The sequence below is a fragment of the Polistes dominula genome, unplaced genomic scaffold (assembly GCF_049000335.1).
Source record: "Polistes dominula isolate Pdom_NZ unplaced genomic scaffold, Pdom_raw_medaka contig_482, whole genome shotgun sequence".
In the NCBI taxonomy this organism is placed as follows: Eukaryota; Metazoa; Arthropoda; class Insecta; order Hymenoptera; family Vespidae; genus Polistes; species Polistes dominula.
Genome location: NW_028301016.1, coordinates 413,155 through 432,696, shown reverse-complemented (window position 1 = coordinate 432,696; position 19,542 = coordinate 413,155). Strand labels below are relative to the sequence as shown.

The following is a 19,542-nucleotide window of genomic DNA, read 5'->3' as shown; positions in this document are numbered from 1 at the left end:
GTAAGTTTCCAATAAACTTCGAAACTACTTAGCTGATCTTAATGACATATTTTTTATTTTGTGTGTTTTTTTCAATTTAGTACATAGGATAGTTTTTATCGCGATTATTTTTATTGTTTATTGCTAATTTAAGGATATATTATTTAAAGGTTATCTAAGTTTTTAGATACTGCAATTGTTCAATAGATAGCGCTGTATAACAATTTAATTATTTCAGGTTTTTTTCAGATTTACATGTGGCATAACTAATCTCACCTTTTATATTTTTTTGTGTATTATTATTTTATGTATTCCATTGTAATTATGGTATTATTTTTTGTGTTTTTATTTATATATTATATATTATATATATTAAATATATTAAAAATGTTTTTGTTTTATGCCTAATTTGAATTCCCAGAAATTATTAACAAATATTAATTTGACTGCAATAAATAGTTTAAAGTTATATTGAATCAATGTTTTATAACAAAGCCACAGCAACGCGTGGCCGGAGCATTCTAGTATAAATATACTAGCATATATACATATACATGCATGTATTTAAACAAAACATTAAAAAATCGAGAGACCGTTCTTTCGATTTGCTTTCCCTATTCTCACTCTCCCCTTTCCTTTTCCATCTTCATTCATCCCAGCTTCCGGTGATGTATGTTCAGACGTGTTCCTTTATCACATATTACACATTTTTATACCTCATTTATCTTCGTATTTACATTACATACCATTTTTTATATTCTATTTTTTAACAAAGCTGTAATTAATAATATTTCAACGATTATTCGTGTTAAATATATTTCTTCTAATATACGATGCTCATATATACATTTATGTACATGTATATGTTATATGCATCACTCTTCTTCATTACACACACTAGCGCATACATGAATACATTTACATAACAACAGAAAATGCCCACGTATATGCGACATAAACTCGATACTTTTCTAAAATATTTTTTTCCATTTATCAGCGTTCAAAAAAGATTGATCATAATTATGATCACCGACAAATACAATATATAGAAATACATAAATAGTATGTGTGTGTGTGTGTGTGTGTGTGTGTGTGTGAATGCAGACATATGTTTACGACGTACCCGTATGTACGAACAATTAACGAAATTATTTATCCTGTTAACGAATCTATTAAATGTATTTTTAAATGTTTATTAATTGAATGAAGAATATAATAAATAAATAAATAAAATAAACAAGAAATATATATAATACATGTTCGTACAGAGCAAATAAAGACGATGAAATTTGAGTACTTAATTCTTTCAAGATAAAATCGAAATGAATATTTAAACTGAGTATAATTATTTGAAAGCAGTCGTCACGTGGAATGGTACGGAATTAATCTTGTTTTATGTCAAAAGCGGGTGTCACTGCAACGACGCGAACCACCATTTGAATTAATGGAATAATTCACGTTGGAAGAGTGCGTTCAATTTTCCGTTTTAATTATCAGACGGGTAAAAGAACTAACTCAGGCTTGTAGGGAAATGGAAACGGCTTTATTTTTCCGGTTAAGGAAACGTGTTCTGAAAGAAAACGAAAATATATATTTTCTATGTTTCACCTAGGTGAAAAACTTATCAGAATATCGATGAATATTTTGAAATATGAAAAAAGGATTACGAAAACTTTGTGGATTTCATGATATAGTATGTGTTAGAAATGTATGTTGATATGAATTGAAATATACATACATATATCGATTCGAATGTGTCCATGAAAACCGCAAACCGACATAAAAAGAAATATCAATCGTAATAAAAAATTTTTTTTAATAAACTTTGTTATTTTTCTATTATTAATCTTTTTTTATTACTTTTTTATTTAGCCTATTCAAATCATTCATCATATTATACCATAACTACTATTAAACGTTTACCAGTAATTGACGAAAATACTCGTGATTGAAAAATGAAAATATTTCTTGTTATTACGAGTATATTATTCACGAGGAAAAAGATACTTACTATTTACTATTATTATTAAAATTTTAGTGATATATATATTATACAAAATAGAACAAATTCGATCAAATGCTGCATATTTAATCACGAAATATTTTCCAAATAATATATCAAAAACATATTCCAAAAATAATCCTTCGTGAATTGATCGATTCATTTTGACAAAACAATTTTAAATACACACTTTTCAAAGAAGTAGCAGCAGTTTACCGATTAAATATTATTAATAAATATCAGAAAATTATTAAAAATAGTAAAAGTTTCTTGTTTTCGGATAAATAAGTTCTCTCTCTCTTCTTAGTTCGTAAAACAGATATTTAAATTTAACTTAAATTAACAAGTTAGTCGAAACAGTCAATATTGTTTCTGTTCAACATCAGCTTCAATTTCGTTTTCTCTAATTGTAAGACCTTGACAAGGAATCACTGAGTGAAATAGAGGAAGAGGACAAAGAAGAAGAGAAACAGAAAGAGAGAGAGAAAGAGAGAGAGAGAAATGTAAGTCTGATGTTTCTTCACGCGTTAAACAGACGCAAATCCCTAAGTTTCTTCGACTAACTTCAAGAAGAAATATTGAAGAGCGTGCTTCTCTTGGCCATGTTTTAAAGGCAAAACGAGAAACTCTGTGGGCCATTTTGTCGAGCGAGTTCAAACTTTTTCTCTTTCTTTTCTTAACCTTCTTTCTTTCTTTCTCTCTTTCATTCTTTCTTTATTTCTCTCTCTCTCTCTTTCTTTCTCATTAATGTAATAACTTTTTCTCTTTCTTTTACATAACTTCTTATATTTTCTATCGTTGAGGTAACGCACGATGCATAACTTTGTACCACCTTGTTCAAAGCATGCTTTTCTTTGTCAGAATGCGTCTACGTTGAAAAAATAATATTAGAAATAGAGAAAAAAAGTATATTAAAAAGAGACAAATATAATAATACAGATTTGTGCCCATTATTATGAAATTGATCTAATTGTAAGTCAAATTTAAAAAAAAATGAATTTATCAGCTATTTTAAACTACATTATTTTAAACTAAGTAAATTTAATATAATTTTCATGATATTATCAAAAATGAACCATTCGATAATGTTTATTACTTCAATATTATATAAAATTCATTTAGTGTTTAAATATAATTCTTTAAATATCTCGAAAAAAAACAGATATTTTACACCATTTTCATAATTATGTGAGCACAAATAATTTATAAAGAAAAAATAACGATTATTTTCTACAAATATAACTGCAACGTTATAAATTAAATAAAATATCAAATGTGTTAATAATTATAAAAATGGTCTAACTAAGTCAAAATTTAAAAAGAAATGAGTTCATCAATTATCTCCCACCACATTATTTTAAACTAAGCAAATTCAATATAATTTTCACGATATTGTCAAAAATGAACCGTTAGATAATGTTAATTCAATATTATTTAAAATTCATTTAGTGTTCAAATGTAATCTTTACATATCTCAAACCAAGAGATATATAATTACCATTAGACCATTTTCATAATTATGGGCACATTTGTCGATTTATAGTCATCAATTTTATGAATATTTGATAATAGAAACATAATAGTTTCTATTAAAACATAAGAATCATCGAAGTGTGAACACGTTACAAAGTAGAAAAATTTTAAAAAGTAAAGTAATTAGAAAATTAATTTCGACCCAACAATTTTATAAAAAGGTGTATTTTCAAGTATAATTATAATGAGTTTCTTATATTTAGAATATTACCAACACGTAAAAGTATGTCTACAGTGTGCAAATTTAATTTAAGAAATTTGTAAGGTTCTTATTATTATAAGAATGTTATTACATTTTGAAATACTGAAAGTTGATTTTTTAAGTTTAAAATTTAATTTAAAAAGTATAATTTAATTAATTTTCTTATCTTTTATATTTACAAAAAATATTGTATAAAATATTAAATAAATACATCGATTAAGATAAAACTGATGAAGCATTGAACTCGTTAAAAAAAATAAATTACGTTTCATATTTAATTTAAGATATAATTATACATATACAAGTATGTGTGTGAGCGTGTGTATGTGAATATGCAATTATTCGAGTATCCAAAAACAGAGTTCTTGATTTTTCATTATTCTTTTGTATGATGAAGTATAAAAAAATTCATAGACTTCCATTATAATGTTCATGAATATAGTAATAACAATCCATAGATTTCATTTTTGTACTGTCATGTGGTACAGAAAAAATTCATCGTCTTTTATTACAGCGTCGACGGATGTAACAATGGATTTTTCTGTATTGTCCTACAGGATGTAACGGACTGGATCCATATATGAGAATCAAAAGGATATATGTAGGTTGGTTTAACCTTTTTTTTTTCTCACATATATTACATCGTCAAAGAATTTGTCAGAAATGATAACGGTTATTGTTACACGAGTTCAAATTGACAAAAATTTATTGACACTCGTAAATAAAATATAACAATGCGACTCAGTATCATTTTGTTAATCTCAGATTGCTTGTATTTTGATGAAAGCAAACAAAAATTAGTTTTAATGTAAATAAGAGTAATTATAGGATTTTGATGATCATAATTATTTATTTCACTTAAAAGAATAATTATACACACATAGTTGATAAAAATAAACGTAACTTAAATAAAATTCGATTTCTTTGTTATAAATTAAAGTCTATATGTTAAATATAATTTTATATAAATATTCGTGCGTTAATTAAAATACGAATAATTAAAAATAATAAAATAATTGTTGAATAATTGTAATGAATAGAATTAAATGATATAGAATAAAAACAAAATTAATTAGTTGAGAGTAATTTAAACTTTAATTCTAAATACTGTGCATTATTAATGTAATAAAAGATTTAAAAGTTTGAATATTGTAATAATTATATTTGTTACAAAGTAATTTTTTTTTAATTATTATATATGTTGTAGATTTTCTGATATTTTTTAATTATTCAGTAACTACTAAAATTACAAATAATTGAATCTTTTTACAATTCATTTTCATTATTAATTATTTTTAATTAAAAATATAATACATATAAAATAATTAATTTTCCTAAACCATAAGTGATGAACATTGAATATATGATTCAAAGATCATGTTACTGTTCGAACGAATAAAGTTTATTATTTGTATTAATTTGTTTGTAAGTCACATTATTGGATTCTTTTAACAATACTTTTCTTAGACAAATTTAAAAAATATATTCTTATCAAATTATTCACTTTAAAAAAAAAAACGTTTATTAATAAAAAATTAAAAAATACTGTTTTCCTCCTCTTTACTTCAATACAATTTTGTAAAGAACTAAGAAATTCTTAATGTTTGTTTTTTTATAGAAGAAAAATATAAATAAAACAAATATCAACAATAAAAACAAAAAAAGAAATGTGAACAAAGGAATAAACTTTGTTACGTAAATGCAGTATAAAAGACTTTCGAATAACATTTCAATCTCAAACTTAATTATAAACAAAGGAAAGAAGAAAAACAATATTAAAAAGTACACATTAAACAATAAAGAAAAGTAAACGAAGAAAGAATTTAGGAAAAGTTTCTTTTTTTCATAAAAACTAGACACAACAGACATACAAAAGCGATAAGACCCTTTTACGCATCTTTGGATTTTGGTAACTGTGAAATGCAAGATCTATTACCTTTACCATGAAACACTATAAAAAGATATATTATAGTTCGTTTTTTTGCCATCCCTTTCCTCTCCGTAACCCCACACCCACCCCTACTCCACCTCTTTTCATTCCACTTGCAGCGGTGAAGCGTGGCGTTAAAACTTTTGCCGAAGGAATTTAGGGAGTTTCCATTTCATGTTCCACTTTAGCCTCCGGAAAAAGTCCGCTTGATCGGTCGACTTCATCCGAAACGCCCTGGTGAATCGACTCACCCTGAGAACAATGTCCCTTCTCCCTTCTCTCTTTTTCTTTCTCTCTCTCTCTCTCTCTCTCTGTCTCTCTCTATCGAGTTCTCTCATGATTTTCTCTCTTTCTCACACACATACACACACAATTTCTCTCTCACTCACACAATTTCTCCCTCTATCACCCAACTACCAAGCTCGTCGAATGCATTTTGGAATCCGTCTCACTGAAATGTAGTTTGGCAGGCCGTCGGCATTCCCGCTAACAAGAGTGAATGAATGAGTGAGTGAGAGAAATGTGTAAGAGAGAGAGAGAGAGAGAGAAAGAGAAAGAGAGAGAGAGAGAGAAAGAGAAAGAGAAAGAGAAAGAGAAAGAGAAAGAGAGAGAGTGAAAGAAAGGAATTTCTCACATAAATGAAGCTTTTACTAACAAGAAGAAAATTGGCTAATCAGAGTATTCGTACTAATTTAGTTATGTTCCTACAAATACTAAAAATCATACTTTCCTATTTGTAACAAAGTCATATTAATGTTTCACTCATCATATCAAATGTTCACTACATCAATAATCTATATATACAAATGTAGATTTCGTTTGTGCCTAATCGCAAATCTTCAAAAGTACTTTATATTATTTTATAATTTTGACACAACGTTGCATTCGCATACAGTTAGGTTCTTATTACATTAATTTATTTATAAAATAATTAATTAATTTAAAAAAATATCGATAAGTCCAGCGCCATCTGTTGGCCATAGATTTCGATGAGTGCGCGAAACATTTGAAACATAACTAAACCTTTATTTATACGACAACGTCATATTTTGGCTAAGTTTGATATTTCAATATTTATATTCAATTTTTAATTCCATTTAATTGAATATAATTTCTAATATTTAATTTTGTGTTACATTGTGTTGAAATTGAGCTTAATTATTTTGAGTCGTCTTCTAAAAGGAGGAGGGGTCAAGTTAGGTTATGTTCTGCAGGAAAAATGCCGTTTATACGTCTTTTCGTCTAGGGAAAGATTGAAGTTCCCATGCAGGGCTGAAAGGACAGAAATCGAGTTTATCTCGAAGGAGGGAGGTGTAACATTTTAGAAATTTATAATTTCTCTTTTTTTCTTTTTTATTTAATCAGACTGAGCTACAAATAATTATATCAATATTTTATTCTTGCAGAAAATTTGATTTTTATCTTTTAACCATTTGTCGATAAATAAATATATTCGAGTACAATATTGGCCACTTGAGACACCTGATTTTATTTTCTTGAGAACTATATACGATATTTGCTACTTGAAACATCTGATTTTGTTTTCTTGAGAACGGATACACAATATTTGCAACTTGAGACGCTTGATTTTGTTTTCTTGAGATCTGATATTGTTTATTCAAGATTTTTCGCAAATAAATTTTGTCATCTGATTATACTGCAAAATCATAAGTTATAAATTTAAATGCAAGATTAGACGGAAAACATACGTTCTGAATATAGAATCGGATCCCGAATGAAAAATCGGGTTTTGAAATATATATATATATATTCGAATATGTTTATGTGTCGACAAACTTTCGGGATTCTAACTCGACCCGTCCCGATCGTAACCCGACCTGACCCGAAACTCGGGTACCCGTAATTTCCGGTTCCTGCACACCTCTACTATAAATCATGCTAACATTCTTATTTGTACTAAGGTTCATACCACAATTTAACTTCCTATTATCATTCCCAAATACCTATTATATATTTTAATCAAACAGTAGTAATAATAATTAATATATTAAATTGTATTATAAATGTTGATCAACATAATAATTTTTACTTTACCAATTTGAAGTACATTTTACAGATCAAATTAATATTGAAAAACAAAAAATAAAAAAATGTAGGAAAAAACAAAATTAACGAAGTAATTAACACAATCGAAACTAACATCTTATTCTCCAAAATCACAAGTAGGTAGCACTATTCAGAGAGGGTCATGGAAGAATCATGTCAAATTTTCTTAATATCACGTGTAAACTTTGAAGGTAAACTGTCAAGAGGTAGTGAACGTTTCGTCGATGGATCAGTCAGTCCGATCTTCGTTCCTGTGGCCGAGAAACTCACTCGTTAGTTGGACATCGATTTTCTGTCAAGTCTACAAAATCCGATAACAGAAGCTAGTCATAATGGTGTAATAATAAATTTCGGGCGAGCACATATGCATGTAAAATGATAATGTATTAGTATGTTTGGCCTGATTTGAGGATTATTAACAGATGGTAGGTAATTATCGAATCCTCACATAGCAAACGATTGATATTCTAATCGCATGAATCTTCAATTCGCAAAGCTAAAGTGCTAGACGAATAGTATTTGAAAGTTCTCAAATTAAAATTTCAATAAATGCATCATACAAGTATGATTTTAAAAATTGTCTTCCCATTAATCATCATTTTCTCTAAAAAAAGTAGAATAAAGTTGCTCAACCTAAATTGTACTTTTGAGGGTATAATTGTACTATCGTAACAACAGCATTTCTAATATCAATCGATTATCTCTACGAATTTCGACGAAAAACGAGAAGGAACACTTCTTTAAAAAATTAATTATTATTATTAAATGTTTCATAATTGAATTTAAAAGATTTGTTAATCTCAACAAGCTAGTCAACATTGTAAGAAATGATTTCAGCCTCTTTTAGAACGTTTCACCAATTAAAAACCTACGAATCTCATTTCAAAGATATATATGTTTTATAATAAAGTCAGTTGGTAAAATACTTTAAAAACTTCAAAAGATATCATTAGAAAAAATCCCTTCTGAACGATTCGTAAATATATGTATGCTATAAAATAAAAAGAATGAAAAGTACCTCAGTATTTAACATATCTTGAAAACATTTACAACGAGGAGGTATGAATAAGGTTTTAGTTGAGAACAGAACTCATCCTAAAACATCTTTCAATGTGTGATATGTAACTTCAGCAAAAAAGAGACAATATTTTTTGAAGAGATTAATTGCTGGGAATAAAACAGTATTATTTTAATTAAAATCAATTCTGATTTTAGGATAACAGCCAGCATCATAATATTGCAGATGATTCTAACCTCTTAAAAAATAATCAAACTTGAAAAGAATAGAATTTAAGGTTTTTTTTGTACAATTGTCGGCTTCATTAATGATATAAAATTAAAAGATTCTTCGAACGAAAAACAAATGGGATATTTGCATATACATGAAGAATATTTAGACTTTCATTTCTTTTAGAAAAATGTTAATATTAAAAATAACTTCATATGCTAACATGCATCAGTATCTTTCAAAAGCATAATTCACCATATGAACATAATTCCATTATTAGGTTTTGTTAAGCTGTAACCCAAGTCTGAGAAAATATTTGATGAATAATTAAAATCTTTTTTTCAAAAATGACCGTAAAGAACTGGTAATTCGTATACTTGGATAAAATAGTAATTGATTATAAATTTTTAAAAAGAAAAACAAGGCTCTAAGGACGATTTTAAAGAAAATTTGTTCATTCTTTTTTAAGAAAACATTTTGTAAGATTGTTCATCTTGAAACAAAATGAATAATATATTTATATATTAATTTAATAAATTATATATTTATATATTTATTATAATATATTGTAAAATATATCAATATATAAATATATTATAATATATGTGCAAAAAAATGTAAAAATAGTTTACTTTTTTTGGAAATATCAAATTTTACAAAAAATATCATTTTTCTTAAGAAAGGAAACAACGTATCTTTAAATAAAATTCAATTATACAATTTTTAACTAAAAAACTGAATATTGATATTAATGTTTATCAGTAATAGGTTGAATATAGACTGCAGATCTAAGTAACGACAATTTAATATTTCGAACAGTTCAAACTTCGAAATCAAATTTTTTCAAAATGTAATATATAAAAAAAATATGGTCTTTTTTTACGATAACATTTAACTACTTACAATAGAATCTTACAGTTTTACAAGATTATATTATTAAGTTTATATTTCAAAAAATTATTATTAATAATAATATTAATAATAAGATGCCTACAAAATACAACGAGAATGATATAAAAGCAAAGTTAAATATTCATACAGTCAATAGATTTATTATTTAAATATCTCGATTTTTTATCATTGAATAGTTATATGTATTCTGACGTACACCATTAAAAATGAGTTTTTTTTTTTTTTTTTTAAATATTGTGTCAATAATACATAGTTGTTGCATACTCCGTAAAAAAAAAAAATTGAAAAAACTACTACAGCGGTTTCTGAACATTTTTTTGTATTCTGATGTTTGTATGGCGACAGTGGAATATTGCTATAGAAAATTGAGAATTAATTGATGTAGTTTCGAAAATGTATTTTCTAAAAATCTGCGTGAGCATAATACTATAGAATTTTGTAAAACTTTAGTATAAAAAAATCTATTATGGACGACAGATTATTCTATAGATACTTTAAAATAAGACGCAAGTAGAATAGGCTACTTAATGAGAAAAATAATTAGTTATGTATTTAAAAGTAGAGTATGAACAAAGAACTATTAATAAAGAAACAAAAATATCTTCTTAATCATATTTCAATGTGTGATATGTAAATTAGGCAAAACAAGAGATAACATTTTTTTTTGGAAGAGATTAATTACTGAAAATAATATCTTATTTCAATTAAGAAAAATTATAATCTCGATATGACAATCGGTATCATGATTTTGCACATATTTTTAAACTTTTATGAAAAAATCGAACGAAACTTTTCTTTTTAATTTTTTGTTTCATTAATGATACAAAGTGAAAGATTCCTCGAATGAAAAACAAATTAGACAAACGCTAAATGTGTACAAAAAAAGTTTCTACTTTTATTTCCTATGGAAAAATTTGAATCCTGAAATTACTAAATGTACGTATTTGTATATATATACATATATACTGTATATACATATATATGTAGTCAGTACATATATAGAAAATATACATATTAAACGTATATATATATATATATATATTCCAGTTACCTTAAAGAATGTAATTTACGATAAGAATGTAACTACATTTTTAATTTTCATTAAAACGTAACACAAGCTTTCAAGCTCTAGAATAATAACCAACAGCGAGGAATTTTTTACGAATAATCAGCAACGATATTTAAAAATAATTTTTGGTTTAATTAAGTAACAAAAATTATTCATTGTAAATTTAAAACATACAAAAATAGTGCTGTATATATAAAAAAATTATATTAATTTTTATTTTCACTATTTTCAAATAAACCATATTTTCTTTAAAATTGCAGAAGAGAATAGACCCAGTGAACACAAGACCTTTATATGATGTCATACGTACGTCATAAAGTAATCTTCAAATTTTTTCGTACTCGTGACGGAACCCAGTGAACACAAGACCTTAAAATGATGTCATACGTATGTTATAAAGTCATCTTCAAATTTTTGAAGTGAAAAGTGACTTTATTTATGACCTCAATATTAAGTCATATGTTCTGACATAAAAATGACGTAATAATTGCATCATATTCTTACAGCAAAAAACGAAAGGTTGAATTTTTTTTTTTTTAAACTTTGTATTTTGAGACTATAAATTAAGTATATAATATTGTAAAATTGTTTAATTGCATTAATTTAATTTTAAAAAAAATGAATTAAAATTTTTTTTTTCAATTAAATAAAAAAAATAGGAAACTAACTCAGCTTACTCTGGGACTTGCGGAGATAATCGCAGATTTAGACAAAGTTTTTTTCTAGAAAATAAAAATAAATGAAAAATGACGAACTTCGAGAAAATAACGGTTTTTCTCAAAAAATACGAATTTTTTGAGAAAATTGTTTTTGTTTTTTCTCAAAATTTTGAGAAAAAAATACGATTTTATAATTTTGAAATTTTTTTGTATTTTTTTCTGAAAAGTACATTTAAAAACAAATATTTAAAAAAAACGTTCCAATAGGTTGAATTTTAAAGAAGTTATAGCCATTTCAAAGAAAAGAGCCATTTTTTTTTCAAAAATTAAAAATTTTTTTTGGGCTTGGTAAAAAAATTTAAAATAATTCTGAAAATTGTTTTTTATAGGGTAGCATAGGATAAAACACTTTCAGCCAAATCGAAAGGGGTCGGGGTCAAAAGTGACCGATTTAACGTCGAATGCCCCATATATATATTCAGAGACAAAAATCAGTACGTATGAAAGTTTGATGATGAATATTTTTTGAACGCTTAATTTAATCGCCAAAACATAAGACACCATTTTTATAGAGCAGTTAATTTCCTACAAAAATTTGTATTGCGCATCTTATAATAGTCATTTATTGTCGAGTTATAAAATTCATAAACAAAAATGAAATTTGTCTTAAAATAATAAAACTTAAATCTTCAATATCATTCGAATGGTGAGGTTTACGGAAAAAGTATAAAATACCTTCTTTGTAGAGCATTAAATTTCCTACAAAATTCGTCTAGAACATTTTTCTGTACAATCAATAAATAATGAGGTATGAATTTTAATCTATTGGACTGAAAAAAAAATAAAAAACTGCGATGCGGAGGATCTTCCTATTAAAATTAAGAGCTCAGATTTGGTAAGAATTGTTTCAGGGTGTCTAGCAACCCATTTTTCCGTGGCACTTGAAAAAAAAAAATTAATTTTTTTGACCCGCCCTAATATATATATATATATATATATATATATATATATATTTAAAAAAACGGTGACGGTAAGTCACCTTATAAGTATATATTTTCAGTGCATTAAATAAATATGTCTAATGGTTATTGTACCACCGTTGGTACACGTGGCACGGAACGTGTTAATTATAATTTATATTATTAATTTATGTTATATTTTATTATTTAATATTATTTATTAATTATAATTAATAATATTTATGGATTATATATGGATTAGTAATATAATGGAAATCAGCACAAGTTCGCATGGCTCAGTGAGGCAAATCACCATCAAGTAGTAATGTCCATCGAGTAATCGTATGTTCCCGAGTTCAAATCCCGGAGAGAAAAAAAAATTTTACGTCATTTACTAATAAGAAATTCGGTTACAACTAGACATATATGTGTGACATCGTTGCTTTTTTGTTCTTTTGTTTCGTCATGTCAGCTTAACGTCATATTTATTAAGTAAAAGTCTTACGTCAATAAGTGTGAAATAATGAGTTACATGTGCCTCATATCTGACTTATATCTTACGTAAATCATGACATCGCGCAAAATCATTTTGACGTAATTGTGTTCACTGGGGATACTCTAAACAAATAAATAATTTTACTAAGATAAATACGCAAAAAACTATAAAAGAACTAATTTTAAGTCATTCTAAAAATATTAATATTGTTTGCAAAAAAACAGTTATTTTATAATAAAAATAACCTATTCGTAAAAAATAAGATAAAATAAATTTCAATTGAAAAAGGATATTATTATCAACACCTATCAATAGTAGTTAGCCTAAGCATAGTAGTTTAGAAAACCGGTAATTAAATACTTTGATTTGTCAAAATTTCGAAATGGATTTTCCTCAAAATAAAAGTCATATTAAAATTCGTTCTTTTCTTATATGAATAACCTCCTGTACTGTAGTACTAAAACACATCGATGGAAGTTTCATATTATACAACAATTATCGATAGATTATTAGTTTTCCGAGATAACATTATATTTATGTATATGATTCAATATATGACTGTATAAAGAATAACCTTTCACATTTAATCATAACAAAATAACTATTAGATTAGATAGAACTTTTTTTTTGACATTTCAAAGTCATATAAGATCGCAACCAAATATGACGGGAAGGATATAAAGGCAAAGTTTAACAGTCTAACAGTATTTAAGTTTGAAATATTACAAAATCGAAACAGTTCGTTGTCATTTAAAAGTTATATAATCTGTTAAGGGGACCTTCTACTCTGAGCACCTAAAAAAAAGGCTATTTTCGCGAATTTTTTCCAAGAAAACTATAAAAGATATCGATATAAAAGTTGTTGGGTTTGTTAAATTGAGTCTTAAACTATATAAATGAATTTTTATTTTTTCATTTTAATTAATTTTTTATTGCAAAAACAGTAGTATAAGAAAACACCCCAAAACTATAGTGCTTTGGTAGCTCCATCAGAACTTGAGAATGGCTTACCTGAAACATAAAAGTAAAATGGTTTTATATTCTGTATGACTTCAGCTACATAGTGACAGTTTTATATAAAAATTTTATCAATAAATAAAAAAATGGTGGACAAATTACAAAAAAAACGTAAATTTGACCTTTTTTTTCATTGTTTTTGACTAAAAAATAAATAGTAAAAATTAAAATATAAGAAAAAACTCTCCGTCACTTTGTTACAGCTCATGTGTAGAATACGTGGATTAAATTTTATAAGAATCGGTTTACTGGTTCGTGAGATACGATGGAGCTAGTATTTCAAAACATAGTTTCGAGATAAACGCGTTTAAAGTTTTTTTCTACTCAAAATCGTTAAAAATTCTTACCTAAACTTAATCTGCGATGCCTGGACCGTACAATAGACCTTCTTCTTGTTCATATTCTTCAATTTCTTCCAGTCTTGCCTTCTTCCACTTTGATCTGGCATCTTTTGAGCACTCAGAGCTTCGACGGTTCGCAGATTCGATACGTCGGTCGTCGCGTCTTTTAGCAAAGTCGATCGCTCCTGGCCCAATTTTCATGCCCATCGTTTCCTTTATCTTCATAACTGTTCGGAATCCTTCGTTGAAGATACATGCCGAAACTTTGCACGCAATTTCAACAACTTTTTTGCCGTTAAACATGTGTTTAGGTGCCATGTGCCTTAGATTTGAGGTACTTTCACCAGTCGATGGAACACTTAGAATGCTTCAGCTTGGCATCAGTCGAAATTTTGTGGTAGTATCCTGCCCAAATCTCGTTACGCATATCCTATGAAGAATTCAAATTTCTTCTGACTGCTAAACCGTAGATCTCTGAGAGTTCTTTCATCAATTTGATTGTAAATTTTTAGTTTTTACTTCAGGAACTTTTTTCACAACAGTCGTTTTTCTCTTCACTACTGTTTTTGCTACGGTTCTTATTTTTTTTTGGCGGTTAAGCGTTTTTCTTTTAAATTTTCTTCTTTTGTATGAGAGCTTTTCTTGCCTTATTAACGCGCTTAAAAATACGTTTTGCCACATGCAAAGTACACTTCAACTTTTTAACAATGAAATCTTTACCGTATGGATGATAATAAAGCAGCATTTTAAAAGTCTTGGAGTCTCCGTAGCCGATATAAGAACGGTGCGCGCCGAACGCTCAGGAGAGCGGTCGGAGATAGTAACGTTCAGGCAGCAAAAAAATGTAGTTAGAGACATCGGATCTTTTTGAAATTTTAACACAATATTTCTACATATATATACAATCGAAAAATGTAAAAAAAAAAAAAAAAAATTTTTTTAAAACTGCAGAGTAGAAGGTCCCCTTAAGCAACTCTCTTTCAACATGTCTAGATTAAGAGAAATTGTACATATAATTTATTCTGCTCGTGCAAATTACTTAAGCCATAAAGAAATTGTGACTCTTGTTCAATCTGACTATCTACATAAGGAGGTATGTGAAGACACAATTTTATATTGTACTATGAAATTAAAAGGGAATCAAAACCGTTTCAATCGTGCATTGGTTGACAGCCTGAAGTATAAGAAATTTATCTTACATTTTTTAAATTTTTTGGTAACAAAAAATCCCTCGTGGCCGATAGATTATTTTGTAGATGCTTTAAAACTAAGCGAAACGAAAGTACGCGATTATTTGAACGATATGGAGTATTTCTACACAGGAGAAATATGTTCTAGGAATGAATAGAAAAATAATCTCCCTTATTATATTCCAATGTGTGATTTGTATCTTAAACAAAACATAAAATAACATACAATTAAGGAATTATATTCTTTGGATGAGATATTATTATTTAAATTTAATTTGTTATCTTCAAAGGACAATAATATTGCAGATGACCCTAAACTAAAAAAAAAGACTAAAATTAACATACTTTCTTTTTTAATTTTTAACTTCGCTAATAATGAGCATCCCACACACAAACATAGTAAAAAAAATGACTAAGCATATACCCCTACGAGATTAATATATTTTAAAAGATATAATTTGACAAATGAATATAACTTGGATATTAAGTTTTTATTTCAAAAAGAACGAAAGCTTCAAACTTTGGAATAAAACAAGACTCTGAAAAACTTTCAACCTATAATGAAGTACATTTTTCCTTAACAACTGTAACAATTTGATTATCTGAATATGTTCGGGTAAAAGAATTACTGATTATAATTATTTAAAAAGATATCTAAAGCACTAAATATGATGTACTTAAATTTATTTTGTTTATTTTTTAAACCTAAAAAAAATGTTGCTAATAGCATTTATCAGGTTTCTAAAATATAAAAAAATAATAAATCAATGTAACTGCTATTCAATATTATGTATTGTTCAAATTTCATAATCAATCGCATTCAAAATAAATCTTACATCAATATTTTGTCTTATTTGTTTTAAAAACTACACCTTTTGTCTAATAAAATTAAAACTGTCAGATCTAGCTTTTATAATACTTCAGACAACTCTCAATAAAATGTTAGTTTTCCGAGATAACATATTTAATGGGTTGGCAACTAATTTATTGCCGATTTGCTCTATGAAATAAAAGATTTTTTTTTAATATTGATATAAAAATATCTACGCAATGAACATGTAAAGCTAGGTAAGGACAGTTGACATATATAAGAAGAACACGGAGGATAGATACCGGGTGTCCGAACGATAGAGGATTTTTCACATTATTTGTGGTACTTAATTCTTGACCTAGATCATAGTTCTCTTTTTTGCCACTGGCAGCGCAAGTATTCAGAACGTACCGATACTATTATTATTATTACACTAAATACGGACTGATTAACCTGGCTCGTAAATGTAAAAATAAATTAAATTAAATATAAAATATTAATTTCTTTTTAGAATTATTTTTATTAAAAAATGGGAAAGTGTTAAGCCGTTTATGGTTGCCTTAGTGGCCGAAAGGCAAGTGAGAATGTAGGAAAAGTGGCTTTATTCAAATCGCCAAAAGTGAGTAGTCTCAAAATAATATTAAAAATTTTATGTTAACAAATGATTGAATATTACATTTGTGTAGTTTTTAAATAATATTAATTCCACGTTTCTTAAAATATTTGTATTCAGAGCTGTCAACAGCAACAAGTAAGTATTTAAACGAGTACTCTGTTAACAGCAGCGCGCCCTACCGGCAAAATATCTTGTCCCCTAAATAGATACCATTCTTTCAACGTTCATTCGTTCGGACACTTGGAATCTATCCTCCGTGAAGAAGAAGAAGAAGCACTTACGGATATCATAAAAATAGAGACCCTTTAGGAGGGACGCGTCATACATATTGCTGGGGTTGCTATTAGCTGAAAATTTGGGGGGACAGCTTCCGATGCAAAGCGCAGTCATGTTTATCTTTAGTATGTATAAATAACGGATGTGATTAGTTTAAGTTTGGAATACATATAGTTTTTATTGTGATACTTATATTTAGTTGTTTTTTTTTTGTTTTAGTAGTTTTCTATAAGTGTAAGTTTAATTTACTCATTTTATAATTACAAGTATAAATGTACAAACCTAACCTATAACTTATCGTTTGTTTACAGACTTATTGTTTGTGATGAATAATCATGGTTCGACAGTGTATTCTTAATTACTGCAAAAGTTTAACAAGAACTACGGAAGACCGTAAATACCTTATACCATCGCGTAGGTATAATCGAAAATATACAAAATTTTCAGCAAACAAATCTCAGTTCGAGTAAAACTATGACCATGTACCACATTAAGAAATAAAAATATGTTAAAAATAATCTATTTTTTAATTGTTTTATATATTTGTCTTATTATTATTATTATTATTATTATTATTATTATTATTATTATTATTATTAATATATATACATATATATACATATATATATATATATATATATATAGTAGATAATTATATTTATCAAAATTGTATAAATTCCTACAAATTGATTTGAAATTTCAAAATACTGTAATGCCTTTTATCAAATTAAACTTAATTAAGTCTTTCTTATTTAATTTATAATAACGTATTGTGTAACCTATTCTATTTTAATATAAATTTTTAATTATCATTAAATATAGTTCCTTTTTTTCTGTATTTGATGCAATTCATTATTCATAATTTTTTTAAACCAATTCACCACTCTACCCCCTACACTATTCACTATTTCTATATATTACTTTTATACTATTTAAAATGTTTGAATCATTCGTGCGCAATCAAGTGACTACACGAGTTCCTGTCCCCCCGCAATGTACACGCAGCATCCCTCCTATAGGATCTCTATTTTTATGTAGGGATCCTATAGGAGGGATGCACTATGTACATTGTTGGGGCACCGGAACTCGATTTTGCGCGCGAATGATTCAAACATTGAAATAATTATGAAATAATGAATTGCATCAAATACAGAAAAAAAATTACCTATATTTAATGATAATTAAAAATTTATATTAAAATAGAATAGGTTACACGAAAAAATTATTATAAATTCAAGCGGTCCCCCAAAATTTTCAGAAAATGGCACATGAGCTGAATATGAATGGCGCATCCCTCCTACAGGATCCCTACATAAAAATGGGAGTGAGAGACATCTATAACTGAAGTCGGCAATTACTTAGTTTTAAACCCAATCTATACATAATTCTGTATATGACTGTATTAAGAATACCATATCATATTTAATCCTAACAAAATAATTATTAGGTTTACTAGAACTTAATTTAATTTCTGACACTTCAAAATCATCTAAGATCGAAACCAAATACGACGGGAAGAATAAAAAAGCAAAGTTAAACAGTATTACAGTATTAAGTTATAAAGTATTTAAGTAAAATCGAAAACTTCGTTGTCATTTAAAAGTTATATAATCTGTTAAGCAACTCTCTTTCAATATGATTGATTTAAGAGAAATTGTACATAGAATTTATTTTGGTTATGGACTTCAAAAAAAGCCGAACAAAATTTTTCGTGACATTGCATGGAACTATGAATTTAAGGAGGTATGTGCAGCCACAATTTTATATTTTATTAGAAAAATACGATTCGAATCGATAACAGACCATGTAAAACATACAGTACCTGAGAACCCGGGGTCGAAAAGAAATAAGTTACAATTTCTAAAAGCTTTGTTAGAAGAATATCCAACGTGGTCGATACACTATTTTGTAGATGCTTTAAAATTAAGCGAAATGAAAGTATGCGACTATATGAGAGAACTTGGTTATGTCTACAACGGAGAAAAATGGTGTAAGAAAGAATAGAAAAATAATCTCCTTTATTATATTCCCATGTGTGATTTGTATCTTAAACACAAACATAAGATAACATACAATTATGGAATTATATTCTTTGGATGAGAAATTTTATAATCATTCTAATTTGCTATCCCTAAAGGACAATAATATTGCAGATGATCCTAAACTTGAAAAAAGACTAAAATTAACATACTTCCCGTTTTAATTTTTGACTTCGCTAATAATCAGCATCCCACACATCAAGATAGTATTAAAAA

At 27.0% G+C, this 19,542-nt stretch overlaps 2 protein-coding genes across 3 annotated transcripts in view; both read right to left on the bottom strand.

Annotated features, from left to right (window-relative positions):
- Positions 1-19,542, bottom strand: part of LOC107064422 (dipeptidase 1) — a 363,750-nt gene that overhangs the window by 266,932 nt on the left and 77,276 nt on the right. The gene's annotated exons all lie outside the window — the stretch shown is intronic.
- LOC149031979 (uncharacterized) lies at positions 13,812-15,799 on the bottom strand. The gene is made up of 2 exons (XM_089174129.1): positions 14,401-15,799; positions 13,812-14,047 (listed from the first exon to the last, which is right to left on the bottom strand). The coding sequence occupies exon 1, from the start codon at positions 14,710-14,712 to the stop codon at positions 14,407-14,409; it is 306 nt and encodes a 101-aa protein (XP_089030255.1). The 5' UTR covers positions 14,713-15,799; the 3' UTR covers positions 13,812-14,047; positions 14,401-14,406.